General features: G+C 40.2%; 1 protein-coding gene across 1 annotated transcript in view; it reads right to left on the bottom strand.

Annotated features, from left to right (window-relative positions):
* LOC127528033 (deoxycytidylate deaminase-like) overlaps positions 1–17,271 on the bottom strand; it is a 329,736-nt gene that overhangs the window by 170,482 nt on the left and 141,983 nt on the right. The window contains exon 3 of the mRNA XM_051928641.1: positions 3,603–3,738. Coding sequence (XP_051784601.1) covers positions 3,603–3,738 — 136 coding nt within the window. The remainder of the gene's footprint in view (positions 1–3,602; positions 3,739–17,271) is intronic.

The following is a 17,271-nucleotide window of genomic DNA, read 5'->3' as shown; positions in this document are numbered from 1 at the left end:
CTATGAGGCAAAAAGAAAGCGCAGCTTTTTGGTTTCATGGACAAAAGAATTTCTGTGGCTGGAATATGACAAGCTAAATAACATAATGTTCTGCAGGGTGTGTCGTGAGTTTCCCTCAATTTCTGACTCGACAAGCGCCTTTGTTACTGGGACCAGTAATTTTAGTAAAGACCCCATCAAAACCCATGAGAAATCTCTGCATCACAAGAAATGCATTGGTGCTCAGTCTGCAGCATCTTTCCCAGAATAAACACCAATTGCAAAAAACATACTAAAAATAAACCAAGCACAACAAGAAGTCCTGAAAAAATTGTTTAGAACAGCGTACTATGTTGCAAAGAGTGAACTACCATTGGCAAAATTTAGCAGTCTTTGTAAACTTCAAAAACCAAATGGCCTAGATCTTGGTTCCACTTACCTCAATGACCATGCTTGCAGAGAGTTTATTGGAGCAATAGCACAAACTTCAAGAGACCAGATCGAAAAGGAAATTCAAGAAAGTAGGTTCTTATCCATTCTTGCAGATGGCAGTACAAACACTGGTATAATAGAACAGGAGTTGGTTCATGTCAGGTATGTGAAAGATAATGGTGACATATCCACATACATGATCAAATGTCAGCCAGTCAAGAGTGCAAATGCTGCAGGTATTTTAGAGGCTATTGATGAAGCAGTGAACACCATGGGTATCAGAGAAGACACATGGAAAAATAAAGTAGTGTGTGCAAATTTTGATTGTGCTGCAGTGATGATGGGTGAGAAAACAGGAGTAGCTGGGAGACTGAAACAGAGGATACCCCACATCATAACAATCCACTGTGTGGCACACAAATTAGAGCTAGCCGTGCTGGATAGCGTGAAAGGCTGTGAGTACCTGGTGAAATTTGAAGATACACTGAAAACCATCTTTAAGATGTACTAATATACCCCAAAGAAGCGAAGAGAACTGACAGAAATAAGTGAACTGCTAAATGAGAAACTGGCACATTTCAGTGGCCTGAAGAGCACACGGTGGCTTCCAAGCCGACTGACATGTCTGAAGACTGTGGAAAAAAATTACACTCCCACTGTTGTTCATATGGAGAACATGGCAGGAGGAAGTAATGTCAAGTCCGAGGATGCAGCCAAGGCTAAGGGGGTGGTGCAGGAGATGAAGACTGAGAAATTTGTTCGCTTCCTGCATTTCATGTTGGACTACAGTACCATCTTATCCAAGTGCTGTACTGATTTTCAGCATGATAACCTAAACATCACACGAACAAATCAGTTAGTTGAGAGCACCACATCACGCTTACTCAGCCTAAAAACAAAACCAGGAGAATACCAGAAAACCTTGGACACAAAGTTCACACCAAATGAGGATGGTAGCATTTGCTACTGTGGAACTCAGCTCACAAAAAGTCAGCGACCTGCTAGAAGAGGTGAGGGCACAGACAAAGACACCTTTGGTGCAGAGATTCAGAAGTTTATTGACAACACAGTCAAGTACATGGACAACAGATTTAAAAATCTGTGTGAAAAGCCTCTCTCTTGTTTCAAGGTTTTTGACCCTTCCACTCTTCCCTACCCCAGAGAAGAGCTGGCAAGTTATGGGGATGAACAGGTGGATTATCTTGTCACACATTTTGCCAGTTTGCTAGATGAGGAAGAGAAAGAGAAAATTCCACAAGAATGGATGGATCAAAAAATGTGGCTTGCAGAACACCGGGGTAGCAAGGTAGATGATTGCTTGTACAGAGATCTCCTCTCTGAGAATCCAGAACACCTCTCTCATATCTTGTTGCTGATGAAATTAATGCTGACACTTAGTCCATCAACAGCCATCTGTGAGAGAGGATTTTTTTGCATGAACCGAGTAAAGACAACACATCGTACCTCTCTACACCCTGAAACACTGAATGACTGCATGCAACTCTCCTTTAATGGGGAAACAGTTGAATCTTTTTGCCCTGACAAGTCAATTCGTTTCTGGAAAAGGTTCAAGACACCTGGATCATAAAACCCCCACAAGAACAAAGAGCAGTGAAATGGAGGCCGATGCACAGGAAGAGAAAGCTGATGAAGGAGGTGCTATGCCCTCAACGTCGAGTGGCATTTTCTCATCTGTGACTTCAGTGGAAATTTCAGATTCAGAATCTGACACAGACTGATTCATGTTCTACACAGTTCTTACAAGTTCATAGAAATTTCTGTTCAATTAGAACCAAATATTTGAGTTGATGATTGTAATTTTTATACAGTTGTTGTAATTTGTGTTTTAACAATTTTTTGATTGATGTTTTGTTTCCTTTACAATATTATACATTAAAAATAATCTCTTTTTTATTCGGGCTACTTAAATTTATTTTGGGCTACCAAAAACTGAAGAGTGCCTGCCCGAAGGGCTACCAGGGATTTTGAAATTTTGCGAGCCCTGATACCCGTATCATTACTTAACAACATTTCATAATTAATTTAACTAATTACGGCATCTTCTGATATAAATATTAAATTGGGGAATAATGCAGCATAGCGCTCAGACATTTTTCCAAATTACAATTCTAAGTCCAGGAAATATACACAAATAAGCATTTGTTCCTGTTCTCATCTTAATAGCTCCCGAACCTTTCCTTCACGGTTATAAAAAATGCATCTACAAAAAAACACACAAGCAATGAATAATTAAAAACAAAATAAAAAATTCAACATTTCGAGGTGTTTGATATTTCAATTTTATATACATTTTACAGATGAACAGTCTAAAGCCAATGTCACATTATACAACTTTTTGTCGTGGGGTATGTAAAATAAGCCGATTGCAGTTGTTGGTTTCATTGTCGCACCATGTCAAATTACACGACTGAAAATTGCAGCCTATTTAAGAGTTTACCAACTGAGTGCTGATCTCAGCTCAGTCACCTCCTTTTTTGACAGCCAAAATCGTGCTGCCTGATTGAGCTGGGCCTGTATGAAGGTTTAAGAGCTGCAGCAGATTTAGCAGCAATCTCTGCCCTTTATTTTTTTTCCATTTTGTTATTGTATGCAAAACACAAGACATCAGACAGATGAGCTGTTCATCTGTTTGTGAGGTTCTGTACTCGCACTGTCCAAAGTGTTAATAGCTGTGGTGCATTCAGCCAGTCTTAGCCCATTTTTCTGTTTTAGTACATAAAACAGGAGACATCAGTCAGACAAGCTTCTTTCTGTTTTTGAGGTTCAAAACACACGTTCATGTTCTTTGCCAGTACATTGTATGCATTGTATTTTCGACTGAACGTTCATTGATTCGCAACTTCACATGTAAGCAGACCAACTTTGCAAATAAAAGAGAAAATCAAACCTCTTCAATCTTATACAAGACAGCTGCAGGCTAGCTGGTCTCGGTCATTAGATGTGCTACATTAGACGATCAGCTTCTTAGGAGCGTGTGACTGACTTTCTCCAAATAGTTCAGCTTATATAATTGATGATTATGACTGTGATTATGACTGAAAATCACTGCAAAAGCCATTTAATGTAACATGGCCTTAAACTTTGAGTCTTTAAGAAAAAAAAACCTGGTCTTCCAAAATCAGTACACAACTTTAAAAAGGTGCTTCAAAAAACAAGCAAAATAAAATTACCATAAAGATACTTGGTATCCAGTTTGTTTGACGCTGATCTGGCCCATGGAAGGAGGTCATCATCACATCCATTTGGCATTCCATTGTAGCCAATTCCAACAATTTTGTTCTCAGGATTAACAATGCAGGCACCCACCTGTATAAAAACAAAAATTATGACACATTTTAAAAAGATTCCATACTGTTACATTTCTCAAGTGTTAATACGTATTATTCAAACCTGGTGCAATTTTACTGACAACATAAAATCTAAAGTAAAAAGTGCAAAAGAATAAAATGTAAACAAAATCTCTTAAACCCTTAGCGGTCAAGTACTGTGCCAGACAAGAGTTCAAAAACGCTATAAAAAAATCTTTCACCACATCATACAGGCAAACCTAAGTTACACATCGACAAACACAATACCTCGTTTTCAAACGACGGATATCTACTACACACTAATAGAGATCACATTGTTACAGTATGTACAGTTGACTTTTATTCTGGCATGAAATCATACATGGGGTATTTCATAAATCATTAACAAAAAAAACTGAAGCAACATTATAATTGTTCTGTACAAGGAATACCTAAGTGTTATACATCAATCGAAAGGCCTCGACCAGTAGATTTCAACCACTCTTATGGAGAAAATGCAAGCTACAGGCCAAAAACCAGAAGGCCATCACACCACTTTCCTGAATTTTTGTGTGCTCTTGAATATTACTTCACAAAGCAAAAATATAAAAGCAACATATCAGTATTTACAGCAGATTCTCCTGATCAAAACAAGCCCAAGAACATTACTGTACGCTGTAAGAATCATGATATTCATATATCCTCCATAAAAGAACAATACGGCAGCCATGGCTGGCTCCAACCATCTGGTACTTCTGGTGGAGTAGCTCTTGCTCACTGGGTTGTATCATCGCAAGCTTCACACCATTGGATAGCTGGGACTGTGATGTTTCCAACAACATGTAACAAGGCCATGTTTAAACAAAAGGACCCTGCGGCTGGCATTGCATAATGAGATCCCATCACGTCATGCACATCTGAATTTTCATGTGTTCTCGCATATAACTTCACAAAACAACAGCGAATATATACAAGTGGTATATCAAAATTTATAGCAGATTCTACTAATCAAAGCAAGCCCTTCCGCTTGTTGGTAGTATGTACCAATCATAAAATATCCACCGTAAAACAACAGCTGGGCAATTGTGGCTGCCACCAACCATCTTCACTTCTTTGTTGTTGCTGGCATTAGAGTCTACAGTATTTGTAACTCTCTGCAGGCTCCTACAAAGTTTGTTCCTTGGTCAGATCTTAGCTTCTTCAAAGGTTGTCCAATTGCAAAAAATCTCCTGAGAGCATTAATAAAACTGGAAGTGTACACTGATTCAATGACTTTAATGTGTATTGCCATGTGTGCATAGGCAAATATATATATTACTGCCCAAAATTTGCTACTTAGGGAGCCACCATGTGTTTTTTCATGCGACTACAGTCCATGGACCAAATACATCTAATCCCACGTTAGTGAGTAGAGGATCTGTGCTTAGGTGATCTATGGGTAAATCTGCAACCTTTTGTTCTTCCCTTTAGCTTACGACAGGCCAAACAATTGTGAATTGCACAGCTGATGGCTTGCTTTCCACCCCAACCCCCAAATAACACTGACAAAAATCTTTTTGATAAATTCAATAAAATGTTTTTTCCTTTTCTGTTTTTCTTTTTAAAGTGTGCTTGATGGACAATAGATGGTTAAGGGCTGGATCTCTGTTGTTAGAAAGAAATTGTCAAGGGGAACGAAATGGTATAGGGGCTACCCAGCTGTTTAAGCTATCCTTGAACATTTCCATATTCATCAAGTGGAGGAAAGTCTTCTCTTCAACACAGTATGTTAATTTGTCATCCTCTGAATGACTGAAGATTAGCTTGCCTAAATTCTGTGACCAAGAGCTAGTAAATGTGACAGAAGCTGGTTTACCCTTCTCGCTTGAGAGCTTCACTTTTACGCAGATACTGCTTTCACAAAAGTAAGTAGCTTGGGCATCCATTCTCAAGGACCCTGGTTTTGAAGATTTTCAAAGAAGGCTTGTGGGTGCCCCCCAAACAGACATCTCCGAAATTGACCCATCCTAGATTTAATTATTGGGCAAAGGGGGTGTTATTTGGACCACTGTATTGGTGTCTTACTTTGTGTGCATGAATAATGTCTCTGCAAAGCAACAGCAGAATCTCAGCACAGGAATCAAGAGGTGGAATGCTTTTAGCAACAACCTTGAGATGTCAGGTATAGGGATTTCATGCCTGTGGTCGGGCATCGAACTGCACTCAATAAGGGTTGGCAGTGTAACACAAACCACTCCACTGACTGATTCCACCACAAATACACTGGCTCATCCTCCAGACATTTCTGTAGTTCAGGCACATGTCTTCAGAGGATGTGTTGTCACTCTGGATGTTGAAAATGTCAAAAAATGCAGATCTTGCCAATAACGCATTGCTCTGATCATCAATAATTGCATACAATTTTACTTTTCTTTTCAAGGTGTCCTTTTGGATATACATTTACTAAGCCTATTTTGGAACAGGACTTGCTTTGGAGACTCCTTCCGCAGACCTCAGTACATACAGAAGTAGACACAGTTTGAGCATGTTCAGTTTGCTCTCTGCCGTGCTCTATGGAAGAAAGGTTAGATTCTCTTTTAATCCAGGGTGCTGGACCTGTGTGGAGAGCTGAAATGTACCGGTCACTGTCACATTCTGAACAGTGGATGACAGCTTTACAGTCTTTAGCTTGGTAGCTTGATGAAGCACAGCATCTAAAACAAATGTTATGTTCCTAAAGAGAGGTGAATGTATTATGCTTGTTATTAATTGGACATTTTTTGAATGGATCCTCTAGAGATTGTTCAGAGGAGGTAGGTGTAGTAGAGTCTTCAATAGCAGTTTTATTTACCGAGATGGGATTGTTAGGTTTCCATGATTTGGACAATGACCCTTCGCTCCTGAATGACATGCCCTAGAAGCTGGAAGAACAAAGCTGGGATCAGTTCCTACAGGTGCTGGTCATAAAATTAGAATATCATGACAAAGTTGATTTATTTCAGTAATTCCATTCAAAAAGTGAAAGTTGTATATTAGATTCATTCATTACACACAGACTGATGTATTTCAAATGTTTATTTCTTTTAATGTTGATGATTATAACTGACAACTAATGAAAGTCCCAAATTCAGTATCTCGGAAAATTAGAATATCAATTAAGACCAATGCAAAAAAAGGATTTTTAGAAATGTTGGCTAACTGAAAGGTATGAACATGAAAAGTATGAGCATGTACAGCACTCAATATTTAGTTGGGGCTCCTTTGGCCTGGATTACTGCAGCAATGTGGCGTGGCATGGAGTCGATCAGTCTGTGGCACTGCTCAGGTGTTATGAGAGCCCATGTTGCTCTGATAGTGGCCTTCAGCTCTCCTGAATTATTGGGTCTGGCGTATTGCATCTTCCTCTTCACAATACCCCATAGATTTTCTATGGGGTTAAGGTCAGGCGAGTTTGCTGGCCAATCAAGAACAGGGATACCATGGTCCTTAAACCAGGTACTGGTAGCTTTGGCACTGTGTGCAGGTGCCAGGTCCTGTTGGAAAATGAAATCTGCATCTCCATAAAGTTCGTCTGCAGCAGGAAGCATGAAGTGCTCTAAAACTTCCTGGTAGACGGCTGCGTTGACCTTGGACCTCAGAAAACACAATGGACCAACACCAGCAGATGATATGGCACCCTAAACCATCACTGACTGTGGAAACTTTACACTGGACCTCACGCAACATGGATTCTGTGCCTCTCCACTCTTCCTCCAGACTCTGGGACCTTGATTTCCAAAGTAAATGCAAAATTTACTTTCATCAGAGAACATAACTTTGGACCACTCAGCAGCAGTCCAGTCATTTTTGTCTTTAGCCCAGGCGAGACGCTTCTGATGCTGTCTCTTGTTCAAGAGTGGCTTGACACAAGGAATGCGACAGCTAAAACCCATGACTTGCATACGTCTGTGCGTGGTGGTTCTTGAAGCACTGACTCCAGCTGCAGTCCACTCTTTGTGAATCTCCCCCACATTTTTGAATGGGTTTTGTTTCACAGTCCTCTCCAGGGTGTGGTTATCCCTATTGCTTGTACACTTTTTTCTACCACATCTTGTCCTTCCCGTCGCCTCTCAATTAATGTGCTTGGACACAGAGCTCTGTGAACAGCCAGCCTCTTTAGCAATGACCTTTTGTGTCTTGCCCTCCTTGTGCAAGGTGTCAATGGTCGTCTTTTGGACAACTGTCAAGTCAGCAGTCTTCCCCATGATTGTGTAGCCTACAGAACTAAACTGAGAGACCATTTAAAGGCTTTTGCAGGTGTTTTGAGTTAATTAGCTGATTAGAGTGTGGCACCAGGTGTCTTCAATATTGAACCTTTTCACAATATTCTAATTTTCCGAGAAACTGAATTTGGGACTTTCATTAGTTGTCAGTTATAATCATCAACATTAAAAGAAATAAACATTTGAAATACATCAGTCTGTGTGTAATGAATGAATCTAATATACAAGTTTCACTTTTTGAATGGAATTACTGAAATAAATCAACTTTGTCATGATATTCTAATTTTATGACCAGCACCTGTATATTCGCATAGCAACACACAAAATGTACAAAGAATGAAAATGGAGGATATTATACACAATTTTCTCTTTTGTATCATGAGCACTGATAAATCCATTTCTCTTGAAGGTTCTGGGGCAGCTTCTCCAGAATAGGATTTATTCCTCTGGCCATATCAAAAAAGCTGTGTCCAGGTAAGTAACCCTCACTTTTTGCTGCTTCTATTTCAAGAAGCAAATCCCCAAGCTGTTGAAGTCTTGGGTAATCTTTTGCTGAAACTTTCAGAAAGCCTTCAAGTCTAGTGAAACGTGAAGTTTCAATTGCTTCTGGAGAGTCATAAAGTCTGTCTAATCTTTCCCAAACCATTTTCAAGCCGGATAGTACATGAATGTTATATAGGTCATGTTGTTCTTTTTGAATTTATAGGCATAGGAAGGGTGCTATATACAGTAATCCCTCACTTATCGCGGGAGATAGGTTCCAAGGCCGACCGCGATAACTGAATTTCCGCAAAGTAGGGACACCATATTTATTTAATTATTTAACGTGTATTTGGACGTTTTTAAACCCTCCCTGTATGGTTTACAACCCACCCTTTACTCTATTAATAACAGGGACAACTGTTAAGCAATATGAAATCGGTAGATATGTTTACACTTACTGTATAGCGAAGTACACGTAGCAGCTTGTAGGCGGTCATGACGTCGTCGACCTTGTTGCAAAGATTCCTAAAGCAGATTCCATCCAGACTACTGCCTTATCACGTCCACTTGCAACTCGTTTTGCGCCCTGGTTAAAGGACACTGCGGCCGTAGATCTTATATGCTTTTCCTCCTTTTTAAATAAAAAGAATCGTGGACTCATTGATGCCTGCAACGGTGTAGCTGTTCCCTTCCTTCAACATATCCAAAACTTTTACCTTTTCTGCAATCATTTGCATCTTCTGTTGGCGCTTGGACACGGCCCCTGAAGCAGTAGCACGTTAATGCTGAATGAGTGAGATGAGACTTCCTGGTTAATGCAACACTCCGTCGCTGAGCCAATCAGCAGCACACAGGAACTTAACTGCGTGCTCTGATTGGGTAGCTTCTCAGCTATCCGCCAATAGCATCTGTTGTATGAAATCAATTGGGCAAACCAACTGAGGAAGCAAGCACCAGAAGTAAAAAGACCCATTGTCCACAGAAACCCGCGAAGCGGCAAAAAATCTGCGTTATATATTTAGATATGCTTACATATAAAATCCGCGAAGTTGTGAATCCGCGAAAAGTGAACCGCGAAGTAGCGAGGGATTACTGTAAATAAATTGTGTTCTTATTAGTATTTTTATTTTTTTTTGATGGCCCATTGTTTATAATAATAAGTGACAAAAACTTGAGCAGTTCTATATAAGGCAATTAATATATATTGCATAATTCAGTGTAGAATATGTATTGCCGTTTTCTTCACATACATGTTTAAAAATATTATTTTGGCTTAAATGTTTATTCTAAATTGGTTTAAAAACAATATTGCACACATGCATAGTACATTTTAAAAAACGTAATCACTTTTATTATTAGCATTTTACTAAACTCTAACGTGGTGTAAACATTATAATTATATTGTATACTTCGTTTCATGAATGTAAACGAACAACTATTTTCAATTAACACAGATCTTGATGATTCTAATTTTGTTGACATGTTAAATGGTTTGCACTGACCCGAACACAATGTAAATGTTAATAGTGTATTTCACAGAAATGATCTGTATTGTTTAATTTGATATATGACACGATGTGATGACAGAAACCCTCTGAACTTCACAATGATGCGTATTATTTGGTTTCTAAACGGGTCTTTGACCCGACGTTACTTTCCGGGCTTTGCTGAGACCTGCTGAAACCTTCCAAAAGTAATTTTACGAAGTCAGTCCTGAAACGACGGAGACATCACTTCCGGGTCTAAAACTGTGGGTCTACAACTGCGGGTCTAAAACTGCGGTGACGTATGGTGCTGTGGCTCTGCAAGTGGATGCTTCTCAAGCACACAGTCAAGATATCAAAGGAGTGGCTTCAGGACAACTCTGTGAATGTCCTTGAGTGGCCCAGCCAGAGCCCAGACTTGAATCCGATTGAACATCTCTGGAGAGATCTTAACCCTTTAACCGCCAACTCCCTAAATATTCCCCAAGCCAGGCGAAATCTGAACAATTTTCGTTTTTTTTACTTTTTTACATTTTTTTTACATTTTTTACATTTATTCAAGCAGTATTGACCACTAAATGTTGTGCAAGTTGCCAGTGCATACACGAAATCTATAAATGTAACCTGAATTCTCAGCTAAGCAAAACATCTTGATACCAAACCGTGCCCTTTTCAATGGTAGATACTGTCGAAACTGTAAGCGGCCCTTCCACGACAATAAACTTTCATCAACTGCAACTGACGGTCCTGGCATGTAGGGCAACTGAAATGCTTCAAATAAATGATCAATCAAAGGACGTAGCTTGAACAAGTGGTCGCGGTTTGGATCTTTCTTATCTGGCTCGTTTCTGTTGTCATTCAAATGAAAGAATTTCAGCAGCAAAGAGAATCGGTTACGTGTCATGACAGCTGCAAAAATAGGTGTTGCATACATAGGATCTGTAGACCAGTACATCTCAATATCTGGTTTTCTGATTATTCCCATCAACATCAAAATCCCAATGAATTTTTTCATTTCGTTTTCATCAGTGTCAAACCAAGCACGAAAACGGGAATGTGGAGGTAAATTGGGATTTTCCTCAATAAACTGTGCTGCATACAGATTTGTCTGATGAACAAAATGTCTGATCAAATCAGGTGACACAAACAGCTCATAAAACTGCTCAGCAGTGTAATTGTTTACATCAACAATAAAGCCACACGTTCCCTCAAACGAATGCAGAAAAGGTAGTTCACCATGGGCAGCAGCCCAGCTGAGATGCTGGGGATACACCCACTCAGTGCCGTCATCCGATGCGTCTTCATTCACAGTATCATGCAGCGCACGTTACTGCTCATCACTGTCGCTAAAATCTTCTTCAGAACTGCTACAATCATGATCAGAACTGTCCAAAATCGCCTGCAAAGCCTCACTTGAAGTCAGTTTACGTTTCGCCATATTCACAGCTGTTACATGCGAATCACGTCACATGACCGGCCAAAACAACCACAGACTTGTCGAAATACAACGTAGTAATAATACCCACGCCAAACCGTCAGTTATACTACTTGCCAGGCATTCATATAACCACAGGCAAATGTGCCGGATAATTCCGGCAGTATGGCGTTAGCAATAAAACAACGGTGCCGGATATATCCGGCAGAGGGCGGTTAAGGGGTTAAAATGGCTGTGCACTGATGCTTTCCATCCAACCTGATGGAGCTTGAAAGGTGCTGCAAAGAGGAATGGGCGAAACTAGCTAAGGATAGGTGTGCCAAGCTTGTGGCATCATATTCAAAAACACTTGAGGCTGTAATTGCTGCCAAAGGTGCATCGACAAAGTATTGAGCAAAGGCTGTGAATACTTATGTACATGTGATTTCTCAATTTTTTTATTTTTAACTAGTCATTTAGCCCGTTACAATAACGGGCGCTAGAACAGTAGTGCATAAACATTAGTAGGAACAGTCTATATTAAATGGCAAGGGACTTTGACCTCATTCTTTTTGTTAGTCGTATTTTTCTTTCTTTCAGCCTTTCTTTTGTTGATGTTTACTTGCTGAGCTGACCGTTCGTCGTGGGCTGCCGCCGTGTATTGTGTGTCTTTAATTTTCTGTGACAGTAATACTGTCTTGTACGGCTCTATTCAATAAGGGCGCACACAAAAAGGCCAGCTTCAAAAGGGCGACCTTAATTGAGCGCGGCGAATAAAGGCATTCGTAGATAATTTAGTTCAAATGGCTCTGGAATATGTGAAGAGCAACAAATGTGCAGATCTTTATTTATGCGCGCCTTTATTCGCTGTGCCCAATTGAGGTAGCCCTTTTGAGGGCGCCCTTATTGCAGGATGCCGTCTTGTACGTCCGCTGGCTTGTACGTCCGGAATATACCTTTAATTTTCTCTGGCGGTAATACAGGCATGCGCGTCGGTAATATGCCTTTAATCTCCTCTGACAGTAATACTGGCTTGTATGTGGCTGTAATATGCGTCACTGTATTGTGTACCTTTAGTTTCCTCTCGCAGTAATACTGGTTTGTATTTCTGTAAAACGCCTCTAACTTTCTCTGACAGTAATATCGCGCATCGCACCGTGCCCCGCGCATGCGCACTTCACCAGAAGACACCCACACACGGACCCCTGGAGGCACATAGGGATTTTATATATATATAGATAAATTTGCAAAAACCTCAAGTAAACTTTTTTCACGTTGTAATTATGGGGTGTTGTGTGTAGAATTCTGAGGAAAAAAATGAATTTAATCCATTTTGGAATAAGGCTGTAACATAACAAAATGTGGAAAAAGTGATGCGCTGTGAATACTTTCCGGATGCACTGTGTGTATATAATATATATATATATATATATATATATATAATTACAGTACTGTGCAAAAGTTTTAGGCAGGTGTGAAAAAAATGCTGTAAACAAAGAATGCTTTCAAAAATGGAAGTGTTAATCATTTATTTTCATCAATCAACAAAATGCAGCTAACTTTTTCTGAACCTATTATTCCCTTTAGTATCCTGCAGTCACCCTTGGCATCAATCACTCCTTAATGAAACTACTACTTCTGTCCTGCAGATCAAGGTATTAGAATAATTAATAAACAATAACATCAACAGTGACAAACACATCATTTTAATCAATCTAATATATAAAGCTCAAAGTTTTAAGCAGGTGTGAAAAAATGCCGTAAACAAAGAATGCTTTCAAAAATGGAAGTGTTAATCATTTATTTTCATCAATCAACAAAATGCAGTGAACAAAAGAGAAATCTAAATCAAATCATTATTTGGTGTGACCATCCTTTGCCTTCAAAACAGCATCAATTCTTCTAGGTACACTTGCACACAGTTTTTGAAGGAACTCGGCTGGTAGGTTGTTCCAAACATCTTGGAGAACTAACCACAGATCTTCTGTGGATGTAGGCTTCCTCACATCCTTCTGTCTCTTCATGTAATCCCAGACACACTCGATGTTGAGATCAGGGCTCTGTGGGGGCCATACCATCACTTCCAGGACTTCTTGTTCTTTTTTACGCTGAAGATAGTTCTTAATGACTTTGGCTGTATGTTTGGGGTCGTTGTCCTGCTGCAGAATAAATTTGGGGCCAATCATACGCCTCCCTGATGGTATTACATGATGGATAAGTATCTGCCTGTATTTCTCAGCATTGAGAACACCATTAATCCTGACCAAATCTCCAACTCCATTTGCAGAAATGCAGCCACAAACGTTCAAGGAACCTCCACCATGCTTCACTGTTGCCTGCAGACACTCATTATTGTACCGCTCTCCAGCCCTTCAACGAACAAACTGCATTCTGCTACAGTCAAATATTTCAAATTTTGACTCATCGGTCCAGAGCACCTGCTGCCATTTTTCTGCACCCCAGTTCCTATGTTTTCATGCATACTTGAGTCGCTTGGCCTTGTTTCCACATTGGAGGTATGGCTTTTTGGCTGCCACTCTTCCATGAAGACCACTTCTGGCCAGACTTCTCCGGACAGTAGATGGGTGTACCTGGGTCCCACTGGTTTCTGCCAGTTCTGAGCTGATGGCACTGCTGGACATCTTCCGATTTCGAAGGGTAATAAGCTTGATGTGTCTTTCATCTGCTGCACTAAGTTTCCTTGGCCGACCACTGCGTCTACGATTCTCAACGTTGCCCGTTTCTTTGTGCTTCTTCAAAAGAGCTTGAACAGCACATCTTGAAACCCCAGTCTGCTTTGAAATCTTTGTCTGAGAGAGACCTTGCTGATGCAGTATAACTACCTTCTGTCTTGTTGCTGTGCTCAATCTTGCCATGACATGAAACTGTCTTGCACAACCTCACCTTGGTAGCAGAGTTTGGCTGTTCCTCACCCAGTTTTAAGCCTCCTACACAGCTGTTTCTGTTTCAGTTAATGACTGTTTCAACCTACGTGTGACATTGATGATCATTAGCACCTGTTTGGTATAATTGGTTGACCATACACCCGACTATAATCCTACAAAATCCCTGACTTTGTGCAAGTGTACCTATAAGAATTGATGCTGGTTTGAAGGCAAAAGGTAGTAACACCAAATATTGATTTGATTTAGATTTTTCTTTTGTTCGCTCACTTTGCATTTTGTAAATTGATAACAATAAACAATCATTTATATTTCTGAAAGCATTCTTTGTTTACAGCATTTTTTCACACCTGCCTAAAACTTTGCACAGTACTGTACACACACACACAGACTAGGGAGATTCAAGGGGACTGAACGCACCCCAAGGAGACACGGTCGCACCTCCGAAATCACTCTTAAATTATTGTTATTATTATTATTATTATTATTATTATTATTACCTCCGCTTTGCTCAATCAGCTGCTGGCTTGCTGAATGATCTGCATCTCGAGTGGCGCTTCAAACATTTAAAAGCCTGTACAGCAGCTGTCCTTTTGTCTCACTGCCTTGTCTCCCTTCTCCCCCAGACATCCTCAGACACTATTCGATCTCTTTTCACTGTTCCATTATTTCACTTTGTAATATTTTCTGTTTGTTTGTGCTAATGTGATCTTTACTATCATTTTTTTGAGACTTTTGAATTTTCCTATTTCCAATATCTTTAACCTGCTCTACATGTGTATCGCGCCAACGTTTTTGGACAGCCTGTTTCAAATCATCCCATAGATTTTCGATGATATTCAAGTCAGGGGACTATGACGGCCATTCCAGAACATTGTACTTCTCCCTCTGCATGAATGCCTTTGTAGATTTCAAACTGTGTTTTGGTTCAATGTCTTGTTGGAATATCCATCCCCTGCATAACTTCAACTTTGTGACTGATGCTTTAACATTATCCTGAAGAATTTGTTGATGCTGGGTTGAATTCATCCGACCCTCGACTTTAACAAGGGCCCCAGTCCCTGAACTAGTCACACAGCCCCACACCATGATGGAACCTCCACCAAATTTGACAGTAGGTAGCAGATGGTTTTCTTGGAATGTGGTGTTCTTCTCCCGCCATGCAAAGCGCTTTTTGTTATGACCAAATAACTCAATTTTTGTCTCATCAGTTCAAAGCACTTTGTTCCAAAATGAATCTGGTTTGTCTAAATGAGCATTTGCATACAATAAGCAACTTTGTTTGTGGCGTGAGTGCAGAACGGGCTTCTTTCTCATCATCCTGCCATACAGATATTCTTTGTGGAAATTGCGTTGAATTGTAGAACGATGTACAGATACACCATCTGGAGAAAGATGTTCTTGCAGGTCTTTGGAAGAGATCTGTGGGTTGTCTGTAACCATTCTCACAATCCTGCGCATATGCCGCTCCTGTATTTTTCTTGGCCTGCCAGACCTGGGTTTAACAGCAACTGTGCCTGTGGCATTCCATTTCCTGATTCCATTCCTTACAGTTGAAACTGACAGTTTAAATCTCTGAGATAGCTTTTTGTACCCTTCCCCTAAACCATGTTACTGAACAATCTTTGTTTTCAGATCTTTTGAGAGTTGCTTTGAGGATCCCATGCTGTCACTCTTCAGAGGAAAGTCAAAGGGAAGCACAACTTGCAATTGACCACCTTAAATACCTTTTCTCATGATTGGACACACCTGCCTATGAAGTTCAAGGCTTAACGAGCTAATCCAACCAATCTGGTGTTGCAAGTAATCAGTACTGAGCAGTTACATGAATTCAAATCATTCCCAAATTTTTGCACAGCCAGTTTTTCACATTTGATTTAATTTCATACAACTAAATACTGCTTCTCTAAAAATCTCTGTTCGGAAAAACACCCCAGTACTCAGATGTTCCTAGGAAATGAAAGACACACCACTGTTATCTTTTTTGTTGAAAGTAGGGTAAATTATTATGCAGGCTGAGAGGGGTTCCCCGACGTTTTCATATAGCTGTATATATTATATACACACTGCATATATAGTGTAATGGACAGCTGGGTATTCTACGCAGCCCGGACACCTGCATAAAGGAAGGATCAGGGGAGACAGCTTGCACAGGGCTTTACCTACCCCAGAATGGCAGAGGGCAGTCCCCCTGATTTAGGATAGTGCCATGGGTTTGGAGCTTGGAAGCTTAGCAGCAGGGGACACATGGAAAACTGCAGAGCCCTTCTCTGCAGGACTGCTGCCACACCCAGAAGCCAGAAGTGTGGCCGGAAGGACAATATGGGAGACCTGGAGTACTACTAGGGGCCCTATAAAAGGAGCCGGCTTCACTCCTTTCAAGGAGCAAGAGCCGGGAGGAAGCAGACGAAGCTTAAGGGAGGAGTGGAAGTAGAGAAAGAGAAAGAAAGACAGACAAATTGCTGCATTGTATACTGTGCGTGGTGGGAAGCGAGGGAAAAATGTTTCCCACTCTTAATGAACGTGTGTTGTACTGAACTGGTGACTGGTGTCTGTTGTGTTTAGGGAGCTGTGTGCTCCCTGGTGTTCACTATATATAAATGAATATACACACACACACACATTTATGCCCATGACTACCTACCACCCTTACATTTTCTCCTCCTTTCATTTCTCCACATTCCCCAATTTTCCCTATGCAAACAACATTCCAGAGTGATACTGGATAAGATGTCTATCAGCAGCCAAAATTTTGTGTTTACAGCTTTCATTATTTCCAGCATATATTTTATCCCAATTTTACCCACTAAGACATCCTGACACACTATTACTGTATGTTAGAGTCAAGTAATAAAGAACAGCTATTTAAATTAATGATGCTCAGCACACCAAAAAACAACTCAGACTTGTTAAAAACAGTGCCTTTTAGCAGAAGTAGTAGTTTTGAAGCATCTTTCATATTAAATACTGTTTTTCATCTTTTAAAACTGAACAGTTATCTGAAATACAATATATGAAAATGATTTA

The sequence above is a fragment of the Erpetoichthys calabaricus genome, chromosome 5 (genome assembly GCF_900747795.2).
Source record: "Erpetoichthys calabaricus chromosome 5, fErpCal1.3, whole genome shotgun sequence".
NCBI lineage: Eukaryota > Metazoa > Chordata > Cladistia > Polypteriformes > Polypteridae > Erpetoichthys > Erpetoichthys calabaricus.
This window is presented reverse-complemented; position numbering and strand designations above follow the sequence as displayed.